Source organism: Nothobranchius furzeri, chromosome 7, assembly GCF_043380555.1.
Source record: "Nothobranchius furzeri strain GRZ-AD chromosome 7, NfurGRZ-RIMD1, whole genome shotgun sequence".
NCBI classification, from domain to species: domain Eukaryota; kingdom Metazoa; phylum Chordata; class Actinopteri; order Cyprinodontiformes; family Nothobranchiidae; genus Nothobranchius; species Nothobranchius furzeri.
The window spans coordinates 51,167,527-51,180,087 of record NC_091747.1 but is presented as its reverse complement, the minus strand read 5'-3'; the positions used below and the strand labels follow the sequence as shown (position 1 = coordinate 51,180,087).

Below are 12,561 nucleotides of genomic sequence, written 5' to 3'. Positions count from 1 at the left end.
GAGTGTGTTTTGTGATCCGACGCTCACCTCAGTGACGTGTGTGACCATGCAGGGGCCGCTGGGAGCTGTCCTGGGCATTTCCTGCCAGCTTGAACAGAAGTCAGGTGGAAGTGAATGAATCCCGCTGTGGAAGGACGAGCCAGCACTACTGCAGCAGCCTGCGTGTGAGCCACGCCCAGGCCCATCACACCGGCTCGTACCACTGCCGGTACAAGCCCTGGACTCGAAAGCAGAGATCCATTTATGTCTATGTCACAGGTAAGACACAGAATCTCACCTCACACCCCACCCCAGTTCCCATGCACTGAGAACCCGCTGACTCCCTCACCCCCTTGTCTCCTATTGTTCATTCCCTCAGGTTAAACAGGACATGGTGGGTGCTAAATACAGACCAATGCCAAAGAGCCAATTATATCTAAACTGTTTGTCCCAACAACACATCCTTCTAGATGACTCTGGCACAGTTCACCCTGCTCCTCCCCTGCCTTTCTTTCTCATCCCAGGCCCACCTCCCTCTGGGCTATTTATATAAAACCTTTTTTACTTTCATTTACGTGTTACCTTGTGGCCAGGAATAGCCCAGCTGCTGAAAGGCTCAGGGCCTGGGCAGAGTTTCCCAGGGCATCAGCCTTATCTGCTCTGCTCAGCTTTGCTCGAAGCATCCTGTACTTTAGGGGAGGGGGGGAGAGGGCTGGGAGTTGAAGGGGAGGGGGGCACCGCTGCGTCTTTACAAGGTGGTGGAAGTGTGTTTATGTGTGTGAGTGGGGATGAGAGGAACGCCGGCGATTCAGAGGTATGCAGGGCAGTGGCAGAGGAGGCGCGATGTCTGCCCGGGCCGCTCCTCCCTGTCCTGGAAGATGGCGCCGCTTAGCTCCAGCTTTACGAGCCGCGGAGCTGGGCTGCATGCCAGGGTCACGGGGCATGCTACTGTTTGGCCAACAGGGCCCTCGAGGGCCATCAATCGCTCAGGTCATCATGTCCATTAAGCATCAATCTTTGGCTGCAGCTCAGTTCAGATGTTGCCTCCCTCCTTGAGGCTTCTATCAGGAATCAAAGCACGAGAAGGAAGCCTTGGGTCTACTAGTCCTTGGGGTACTTTTGTTCGAAGGTTCAGAGATTTGCTTTCCTTGAATAACACCCTACGGCCACAAACAATACAGCGAGCAACACCCACACCTTTGAATGGCACAGAACCTTTACTGTGGTGGAGCGAGGCCGAGAAAACACAGAGAGGCTGTTTGTTTGCTTCTTAACAATCTTGTTTGTTTATTGTTGACTGCAGGTACTCATGTGCTGCATGGGTGTGGAGGACAGCGTGTGTTTTGGAGGCCCTGTTTGTTTTTGTTTATCATTGGGATGCTTGAAAGTCCTCATGCAGTTGGTGGTTTGTGTTTTAGAGCAGAAAGTTGCAAGTTAGGAATTACAAAAGTTTATTTCATGCAAGAATTTCACTTTCTCAATTAGTAAAGCTCCTCACTTCAATATGGGGCAACACATAGTGTGTGGTACACTTGTGAGTGGTGAAAAACGTACATTTTCTCTATATTCTTCAAAGAATGAACGGTGCTTTCAGCATACGGAAGTCAAATTTGCCATAATTCTGTAGGAACATTTCATTTGCAACCAGTGAATTATTTTAAATAGCCCTTTAGGCTAAAAACGAATTAATCTAAAGAGTTTTACGAGGCCTACATAAAAGAGCAAACCATCACACACATTGGAGAGCGTGCCGGATTTTGGACTTTGGGACAAAACCACATAAATGTGTGAGTAAACATGAAATCCTCAGCTGTGCTTCGAACCCGCATCCTTCATGTTACAAGGCAACAATGCAAACCAGCTGAACCACTGTGCAAATATGATAACATAACATAATTTATTTTGGTAACTCTTTACAGAAAGAGCACCTGTATTAATGTTACTTAGAGCGTTAATAAACAATTAAATAAAGTATTAACAGCTGCTTAATATTAATGTGATTATTACGTAATGCATTACTAAGATGACACCCCTGATACGTTGTCCTAATGATTAATAATGCACTAAGTAATGTTAATAAAGGGAAATTGGTTAATTAATGCTTAATAATGCACTAAGTAACAATAATAAAGGGACCCTTTTAGTAAAATGTTACCTATTTTTTTAAATGCCTTTCGTGAACTGTAAACGTTCTTGTTTCAAACAAAATTTTGTCACATTCTTAAATATTCATCCCAAATTTGGCATTTTGATAATAAATGGACAAAGAAGGTTGAAAAACTGATGAAATACTAATAAATCACTCGATCTAAATTTAGCTCTAGCTTACTTTAGACGTGAAACTGATTCGTTTCCTGAGTGTTTCCTGCATATTCTCTGACTGTCACTAGAATGGATGAATGAAAAAGTTCCCTGCCAACATTATAATGAATTGTTCCATTTTATGCGCATTTCATGCAGGTTGTATTTATTTTTCTGGCCTACCAAACAGTGGCGTTCCCAGGATATTTTCAAAGGGGAGAACCAGAGAAAATTTGGGGTGGTCCTGGGGTAACTCTGGGGGAGTTCAGCCTGTAGCTGTGCATTGCATTGCTCCTTCGTTTTTTTTAAGTAATTTTTGTTATAAATTAGATCGTTTTATAATTTTAAAACTGTTTAAATTTCCTGTTACTGTTCAGTGTTGTCAACTCAGCGACTTCGTCCCTGTTCCTAAAGACTTTTTGACACACACACCCCCACACCCCCACCCCCCTCAACGACTTTTCCCCCCCCAAAAAAAGCGCCTAGCGACAAATCTAGCGACACTTCTCACCCCTTGCTACTTTCTGTAGAACTTTCTTGCAGATATTCCCTACAAATTAGCAACAAAGAAATCATTTGCACTCTGAACCGTTATTCCGGGAGTAAGGAAATAGAACAATAATCTGCATATGTGCACGAGGACTGACCAATCATAAACCGTTTTCGGCCGGGCTGATTCGCCGAAGACAAAAAGGTACAGTTGCAGAGCTGGAGACCGCCGATTTACTTCTTCTGCTGCTGTAGGCCCACACTTTTACTGGAGATGGCGCAGGCGTCAACCTGCGATCTCTGGTTCAGCAGTCGTCAGACACTTTGGTTTTTCCTGCATTTGGCAAATAAAGTCAATGGGAGTTTCAACTACCGTCCCGTTTACACACGCAGCTCTGTGGCTCTTCTGAATTTCCTTCAGTGACACAGGGATGGTTCCGTGGCGTGTCCAGATCTTTTAAAATGGGGTGGCCCAGGTGAGGCACAATTTTGTGCATGGGTGGCACCAATGGTTATGCTTCTTTTGTTTTACCCCCAACCCTTTTGTGGACAATGAAAAGCCTATTTAAAGGTAAATTAGTGTGGTGGCACCTGGGGTGGCCAATCAGTTTCTAAAGCCGGGCGTACACTGTGCGACTTTTTCACTTTTTTGAGCCGATTTTCCAGTCGTGCGAGAAGCCACGACATCGGGGCGAGTTTTGCGCCGAGCGGTCGTGTAGTGTACAGGGGGTTACGAGAGGCGATTAACACCACGTGACCAGCCGCCGATCAGCAGTCGTGAGGTCGCAGGGACTTCTGGTGTGTTTAATATTTCGCTCGTCCCTCGTGAGGGTATCGCACTGTTGAAGCGGCGCTGCGAGCAGCTGCGAGCAGCTACGATCCAAAAAGTATCAGAACCGCTCACGGCGCATGCGCGCGCAATCCTGCATCAACGCCGGCCGGTCGCTCGCTATTTCCCTAATAACACACGCTGTTCGTTTTTGTTTCTACATGTTTTTTTACTCACAAAGATTGTCAAGAAAGCGTGTTTGTCGTGTTCATGTCAAATTAAACTGATCATAAAACACAGATTCACTTTCTTTATTTCGTTTTCCTCATCCAACCCCCATAAATCCCTGTGTGTCCTCCTGCAGCACTCCCGAAGGACAACAGGCAAGACAAAAAAGTCTGACGTGTTGTGTAAAAACTGCTATTTTTAGCACATTTTAGGGCCGACGTGTTGCTACCAGACGTACAGTGTGAGCAGTCAGGTCGCATGCGAGAATTGGGTCGTACAGTGTGAGCACACGACTCGTGAGATCTGCTCTGCGAGGAAGTCGTACAGTTTGAGCTGAAGCTGAACGCTGCGAGTGAAAAAGTCGCACAGTGTACGCCCGGCTTAAGGGTGGCATGTGCTACCCCAGGCCACTCCCTGGACACACCCCTGGGATGGTTATACCATGAGACACCCGCTCCCTGCTGCTCGGAGCGCCGGTATTATCATGATGGAGAAAAAACACAACAGAGAAATGAGGTGTAAAAAAAAAAGCTTTTTAGGAAAATGTCTGTGAGAATGAGGAGAGCAGGAGGTCTGAGTTATATCCTACAACAGAACTGTTTGGATCACCACACCATATCTGTCTTAATGTCACTTTATTGATACTTTTGGAATTTATTGTACATATCAAAGCAATTTGGGCCATTTTAATCATACTAATTAATAACTTTAACACATAACATAGTTTTTTATTTTCCTCCCTTTTAGTCCTAGAAGCTATGGGGGAAATGAACGCCAATGTGGCGTGATGACGTCATCAATAAGTAAATTAGCACGTGACGTCATCTGGCGCCATCTAGCAACCTTTGGGGGGGGCGGGGACTTCAGCTACTTTCAGTCAAAAACAGTTGGCAACACTGCTGTTTCCACAAAAAAAATCCATAAAACTATTGGGATTCATCCTTTTTGGAAAATGGTGAACCTCAGTGACATACATATTTATTCAAATTGTGATGAAATAAATTATTTATGATGTTTTCGCGTGCTATCAAATTAATATATTGCTTAAATAATTAGAATGTCTGCTTTGTGAGAACATGTTTGTGATTTATTAAAGGCCAAGTTCACAGGAAAAACTGGTTTTTACTTGTTATTTCTGAAAAATGATCGGTCACTCTGAGCTTAACATGCTGGCTGATGGTGAAAACAGTCTTCTACCCCTATTTGCTGCATTAGCCGCTGGAGAAAAATAGACGAGGAAACGTTCAGGTCAGAAAAACAGACAGATCCACGTCACACTGTAAAATCAGCATTCATGGACTCATTCATCTTGGCTTGCAACAGGTTTAGCATCCAGAATAAAGTGCCTCAGCTAGAAGCTAACCGTTAGCAGTAGCAACTCCACAACAGGGCAGAACTCCTCCATGCTTGTGTTATTTGTGGAGATAAAACATCAACACTGCAGAGTAAACAGAGTCAGCGATAGAGATGAATTGCTGTTAGTCAATCAGAGGCGAGATGCACAAATATCAGGAAATCAAAAAAAGAGTGAACTTAGTCCTTAAAGGTGTGGAGCACTCGTTTAATCAATACATTTACAACGGTCTCTAGTAGTAATGAATGCCTTGTAAGTCAGACTATGGAGAAAACAAGTTCCCATGCACCAGTTTTGGGAACTAGACAGTTGCCACATCAGAGAAGAGCTTCTGACGACAGGATTTGGAGTCTTACTTCCTTGTATTTGGACTTCTTGCCTCAGATTGGATAGAAGGAAAGCAACTCTTCCTGACTCTGTTTTTCTCTGCAACATTAATGTTTTATCACCACAAATAACACAAGCCTGGAGGAATTCCGCTGTGTGCTGGAGTTACTATTATTAATGGTCAGCTTCTAACAGCCAAAATGTTTTCTGTTGTTTCCTGGACACTAAAGCAACCACAGTCGTCCTCGTCGCGAGTCAAGATGGGCGAGTCCATGAATGTTAAGAGACAGTGTGACGTAGATCTGTCAGGCTTTTCAAATCCCAGAGTTTCACCGTCTTTTTTCTATCAGTAGCTAATGCAGGAGATAGGTGTAGAAGACTATTTTCATGTTCAGCCTGCATGAAAAAGTCATTATAATCAGAATGAATAATTTGAAAATGGTTTGTCAGTGTTTCAGACCTTTAAGGGGAGATAGGAGTGGTCTTTGATGGGGGTGCCAGTGGGGTGTCCAGGTATTTTTCAGGGATGGCAACCGCTTGGGGGCACCACTGCTGCTAAACATCTTGCTTTTACTGTACTTTCACCCTCCCACTGTCCTAATGGGTGTGACCCCGCCAGGAAAGTTGACCATTGAGCAGGGTTGATGGTTTGACCCTTGGGTCCACGTGGCAGGGGTGAGGACTGAGCACCACCTCACCCCTGCCACGTGGACCTCAAGGGATAAACCATCAACCCTGCTCAATGGTCAACTTTCCTCGTGGGGCCACCCATAAAGACAGTGGGAGGGTTAAACATTATTAGAGTTTGTTTGTGCATTTATTTAGATGATTTTTATATGCACCGTGTGTGTCCCTGACCGCAGTGTTTGGGTTTCAGACAGCCAGCAGCCATTTGTGGAAGACACGGGATTGAGACCAGATGTGTTGTTCATGAAGGTGAAGGAGCCGCTGCTTATCCCCTGCAGGGTCACCGACCCCAAAATCACCGCCGCACTGGTCAAGGTTAGTGCACGAAGGAAGCCAAATCAGCCCAGAAACAGGAACTCTTTCAAGTCATGTTTAGGTGCAGAGTGTATCTACGCACTCGCGTCACACTTTGTCCTCCTCTGCTCCGTTACACCCCCCACGCCCTATGAACATCGTCACTTCTCCTCTTGATTCTGGATCATTCACCACATTGTTCTTGCCTTGGCAGCCGTCACGCCGTGGCGTGTGTGGGTGTCCGTTTGTTTGTGTCCAATTGCGGAAATGTGTGAAAGTGTGCACAGATGTGATTGTGAGTGTTGGCACGTGTGTGTTGAGTGAGGACGAGAGTGGCACTGAAGCGTTTGGAGTGCTCTCTGTCTGCCGGTTGGCGTTACGTGCCTGCACCCGTTTACGATAAAACAAGAACCGCCGTTGGCATCGTTCTACTCCTCTGGAAACAGGACATGGACCTTTTGGCCACTGGCCATTACCACTTCCCACATCTTACCCTTCACTTCTGGTTGAGGAATAATAGCTGACAACTTTCCCCAGCTGATGCTTTACACAGCTGGCAGCCCTGGTGCAGGAAGCTTCTGTTGGTCCCAACAGACTGAAGCACCATTTTTTATCTGTAATCACATTGATTCACTGTTTTTGCCACAGAGTTGATCAAAATGTCAAAAAAAAAAAAAAAATATATATATATATATATATATATATATATATATATATACATCTTTATTGCATCTCCATCCTTTCAAATTCAAGATTGCTGCAAAAGTTAATTTTGCACAATCTTAGTCAACAGAAAATGAACGCTAGACCTTTGACCGAAGACTTTTTGGATACATGGAAGTGAAATCTTCCACCTCCTGCCTCCACTGCCTGACAAGACCATGGAAACGCTTCAGTAATCACTCTAAAAATAACTCCCCTCCTTTTCCTTCATCTCACTCCTCTTCCTCCTGCGCTGGCCAGTTTGAACCAGGAATCTGATCACTGTCAGAGCCTCTGGAGTGTTTTTTTCCTGGAAGGACTTTGCACGTTACCTGGGTCTCTGCTCTGACCCTTCTCAGAGCAAACAATACCCATGAGGCTCTTCTCTCACTTAAGCTGTGAAGTAAGGCCTGACCTGGGGTTCCAGTCCTAATGTCTATATCCTGTAGTAACAGGATGTAAAGAGATGGGCTGAAGGCACGTTTCACATATCCTGAACTCACGGCTCCTCCCCTCATTCCTCCACCTCTGCTGCCACCTTGTCAACATGTACAGTAAGGCTGAGAGGATGGATGTATGGAGGCAAGAAGGGCACTGAGCGTGCTCAGACGGGGCGTCAGTGAGTTCAGAAGGAGGAGACGAAGGGAAGGGTGTACTTCACAGTACTGAGAAGGGAGGACAAAGAGGTCAGCTGTGTCTCAGAGGGTCACCTCACTCAGGGAGGGGGATATCAGTCAGTTCACACCGTGGATGCAGGAGTGGAGAAAGTGTGTAATGGTGGGGGCCAAAGCAGGGGGTCTGATCCCTTGAGGGAGGGTGGGAGGCTTCCACAATGTCACATAAAAAAACATTTCCTTATAGCTGCCTCAAAGAAAACAACAAGGTTGTACAAGTTACACAAGTGCCCAGAGTCACGGATTACAAAAGCCAGCTTTTATCTTCTGTTTCCTCATATAATGAGATCATCTTACATCAATGTGATTTTGCTCTGGTTCGCTGTTGCTAATGTGTTTCCATCATTCTGTTGCAGCTTTTGTTGCACAACACCAAAAGGTGACACGCAGCCGTGGGCTTTTTGCATGTGAATCCATGGAATCTGCTGCTGATTAACTTTTGATGTCAACCCAGTTCCTTAGCAAAAAATGGTGCTAAATCTAACACATTTCAGAGTTATTGGGTTAAAAGTGGGAGTCGCTGGAGCTGAGAAAACGTTTTTTAAAAAGCAACACAGATCTACGTCACACTTAGCGTTTGTGGACTCACCCATCTGGGTTCGCGGCGGCGAAGGCTATTGTTGGTTTAGCGTCCAGGAAACAGCAGACAACATCTCAGCTAGCAAAAGCTAACGTTAGCATTAGCAACTCCACAACAGGGCAAAACTCCATCAGGCATTTTGGGGAAAAACGCACAAACATTGCAAAGCAAACAAAGTCAGTGGTGTCTTGCTGTTATTAGCCAATCAGAGGCGAGATGTCACAATATCAGGAATATTAATGAGTAAGACTCCAAATTCTGCCATTTATCTCCCCCCAGATCTTCCAGTTATAATGTACTTGCTGAAACATGAGCGCCAGAGCTTTTTTTCCACAGATATCGACTCACACAGCATTCCTTCCTACTAGAGGCAGCTGCAGATTTTTTTAAATAACAAGTGTATGCCCACTAAGGTTTGACCGACGGGTTTGACCAACATCTAAAATTCCATCATTTCTTAGTAGAAGATGATGTTTGATTAAGACTCTGGCATCATTAACATAAAAATGTTTAATGAATGCTTAAAACTTCAATTCACATATTTATGGTTCATCATTGTACTGCTTCGGCTCTCCTCCCACAGCTTTACACCCAGGTCCTGACTCCGGACCAGGAGAGCATTATGTGGGACAGCAAGCAGGGTTTTACCATCAAGGCTCCACTCATAAACTCCACTGGTCTCTTCCACTGCCGGACTATCATTGATGGTGTTGCATACAACTCACAAGCTTACTACGTGCACAGACAAGGTTAGCATGCTTTGTTTGCTGAAGTATACAAATTGCAGTATGTCACTATCCCAGCAGTTCCAAATCCTCTCTTTTTTACTTATTTATTTATTTATTTATTGCAGTAAATGACATCACAGGTGTGTATCTGAATACCAGCGAATCAGTGCAGACCCTGAAGGGGGAGCAGCTGGTTTTAAACTGCACTGCCACTACAAAGCTCAACACCAGGGTCAACATCACCTGGGAGTATCCTGGAAAGGTCAGAACTGCATCCAGCATGGCCCACACTTGGATCAAATGTGACTGGATTCTGAGCTTTACTTAAAAATGTGTCCGTTGTTTGTAAAACATTTATTATGGAAGAGAATCAAAAGTAAAGCTACCATGAACATTAAATCTTTAAACAACATGTGTTACTCCACTAAGCCACGTGTAGCCGGGTCTACACAATGACTGTAGGAATACTGGACAAACCCTCCGTGACGTCACCTATAGGTTTCTGGAGGGTTGCGTTGAAGCCCAGTGGGTGGTTCTGACCACCGCCATCTTAGCTGTGTAGCACGTCCCGACACTATCAGACAATTCAAAAGTGGGCAAAGAGGTGTAGCTGAGAGCAGATATGTGAGGTTTTGAGTTTGTCATTGCTCCCAGCTGCAAGCTAACTGAGCTAACCGAAGCTAACACATGTTGGCAGGTGCTTTTAGCGAGAAAAACATGGTTGAGTGACCCTAACGTGAAGCATACATCAACCCACTGAGCTACAGAGTTTCTGTGGTCTCACTCAGAGTCCTCCACAGGTGACAAGCACAGCCTCAGACCACAGTGATCAGAGCCAGGAACCCAGGCAGCGTTAGCCAGTGCTCCACTCCTCCACAGTGGTCAAAGATCCACGGTGTCGGTGGTCTGACCTCAGACAGAGACGATACTGAATGTCGCTACCCGGCCCTACAAACACGTTACAGTTCAGCCCATTTTGACCAAGCGGCATTATGTTAACTGCACAGGATTTTTCCCCATTCAACCAGTGAAATAAATTACAGAGAAATGATTTTACTTACTGATAAAAATGAAGCAGAGACTTTCTAGATGGTCTGTTTGTGCAAACAAAACCACAGTTTAGAATCTTTGTCCCATAGTTCCATGATTAACATCATAGTAGTTGTCGTATTTTGCACAGATAATTAAGAATGCAAGATAGGAGCAACGCTAGTTACCTAAAATCATTTAGTTTTCTGTCTATCAGGGAGGATCTACATTCATTTGTTTTGGTTTATATCAGTATCAGAATTTAAGAGTTAGAATATATCGGTATATGGTTATATCTTTATATCAGTATATCAGTTTATCGGTATATCAATATCCAACATCATAAAAAAATGATGGAACATGGGACAGTCCTAATGACAATTATTGTGTACATGTTCAAAAGGAACAGGAAACTTGAAAAGGACATTTTGATCCATTTAATGGCAGCTAAATTAGCAGCGGTTGGATATGATACAGAAAGGGCTTCAGATTTTGGAGCTAATAGTTTTAACACTAGTTGACAAATGAGAAATGATACAGTAATGAATTAGATTTAAAAGTTTCCAAATAGAACATAGAACTATTTTAATATTTTATTGCCTCAGAAACGATGGGATCGCATTTTCGTCACTATGGCGTAAGAAATAAAAAAGACACATTTTCAGTAATGTATGAGGAATCTCTTTGAATGAATTAACTCAAGACATCTTCTTTGTAATAAATGGATAATTATATCATTATAATGATATAATTATATGATACATATCAATATATCAGCTTTTGTCACAAGCCTAAAAGACAGAAGAAAATTTCCAAACCTGATTGTTTAGCATAACAGATGGATTTTTATTACGTATACTGACTTTGCTGCTGCTCTCATCTTGAAGACTAACAAAGCCGGCTCCAGCTTCAAAAGGCTGGTGAAACACTCGATGCACATGATGTTCTACAACGTCCTGACCATCAAGAACCTGCAGCATTCAGACAGAGGTCTCTACACATGTCGCGTCACCAGCGGCAAACAGAGCAAACAACAAAACGTCACGGTGATGGTCCACGGTGAGTTTCCTTTCCTGAAATGCATGTGTCATTTAGAGAGTGGAATCACTGTCATGAGTTCAGATTACTCACTGAGATACTCACAGAAACCTGACTCACGCTGATGAATGCTGAAGTCACAGCAGCCATCGGGAAGTCTGTATGAATGGGTTTCTGTGCTCTGTTTCAGATCGCCCGTTTATCCGACTCAAACCCAGAAACGGATCTGTGATGGTGGCGCAAGCAGGGCAGAAATCCTACAAAATCTCCGCCAAACTGCGAGCGTTCCCCCCACCTGAAGTTATCTGGTAAGGGATGTTCTTCACCGTCATGGATCAGAAACACTTTTAGGTTGCCCCAGGTTATTTCCTTTGCAATAAAAATCTTACTCTAGCCTGTAATAGCTGGAACGTTCGTATAATTTTGTCATTTCCTTCCATGAAGCTTTGGTTTGGTGATGTTTATCTCACATAGTCTTTGAGGTTTTGCTCAGAAGTGTTTTTCTCCTGCAGGTTGAAGGATGGGAAGGTGGCAACCCGCCAGTGCTCCAGATACAAAATGATCGGGGCTTCCCTGGTCATCGAGGACGTTGCAGAGGAGGATGCGGGAAAGTACACCATTTTTGTGCGAAACCAGAAACACGGGCTCCTCCAGAATATTACACTCACTCTTGTGGTAAACGGTGAGTCACGACAAATCCCTTTTTCACAAACACCGTGTTTTCTTCCTTACAGCTAATAAGTGATTGGTGTTTTTGTCGTATAGTGAGCCCTCAGATTGGGGAAAAGGCGGTGTCGTTGCAGGACCCCGGGTCTGTGCCAAAGGGAAGCAGGAAAACCTTGCGTTGCACATCCCATGGGGTCCCGCCTCCTCACATTCAGTGGCGCTGGCATCGCTGCCCATCCAAAGGCCTGTAAGTAGCAGGAGTGAAGATGCTAAAACCAACTTTAGAGTTTATTTAGAAAAGAAAACACAAGCATTAACCTACCCTTACAAAACCAGCAATCTTCTATTTTCTATTTCATTTCCTTATCCCGTAAACTCTCTGAAAAAAATCACCTTTATCCTAAATTAAAGAATATTTGCATAACGTAATTCTAATTCAAATTCAATTCAAAGATACTTTATTAATCCCAGAGGGAAATTAGAGTTTCAGTACACACAATTCTGAGGTCAGACATACATACATAGGCATAGACACATGACAAGATTTGGTGACTGTGGTCATTTGCAACCTGAGTCGCACTACCTTGATAGAGATCAGAGGGTTTACATGAGGACTGGGTCAGGTGGAGGAAAACAAGGCACTTCAGAATTACCCTCCACAGGGAGGGCAGCTTTGCTATGCCATAAACACCTCAGACAGAAATGCAACAGACTTC

General features: G+C 44.2%; 1 protein-coding gene across 2 annotated transcripts in view; it reads left to right on the top strand.

The window, feature by feature from the left end:
* flt1 (fms related receptor tyrosine kinase 1) overlaps positions 1-12,561 on the top strand; it is a 38,754-nt gene that overhangs the window by 3,313 nt on the left and 22,880 nt on the right. For both annotated transcript variants that reach the window (XM_054751170.2, XM_054751169.2), the window contains exons 3-10: positions 53-258; positions 6,325-6,449; positions 8,968-9,133; positions 9,238-9,374; positions 11,029-11,200; positions 11,370-11,487; positions 11,692-11,861; positions 11,945-12,092. In XM_054751170.2, coding sequence (XP_054607145.2) covers positions 53-258; positions 6,325-6,449; positions 8,968-9,133; positions 9,238-9,374; positions 11,029-11,200; positions 11,370-11,487; positions 11,692-11,861; positions 11,945-12,092 — 1,242 coding nt within the window. The remainder of the gene's footprint in view (positions 1-52; positions 259-6,324; positions 6,450-8,967; positions 9,134-9,237; positions 9,375-11,028; positions 11,201-11,369; positions 11,488-11,691; positions 11,862-11,944; positions 12,093-12,561) is intronic.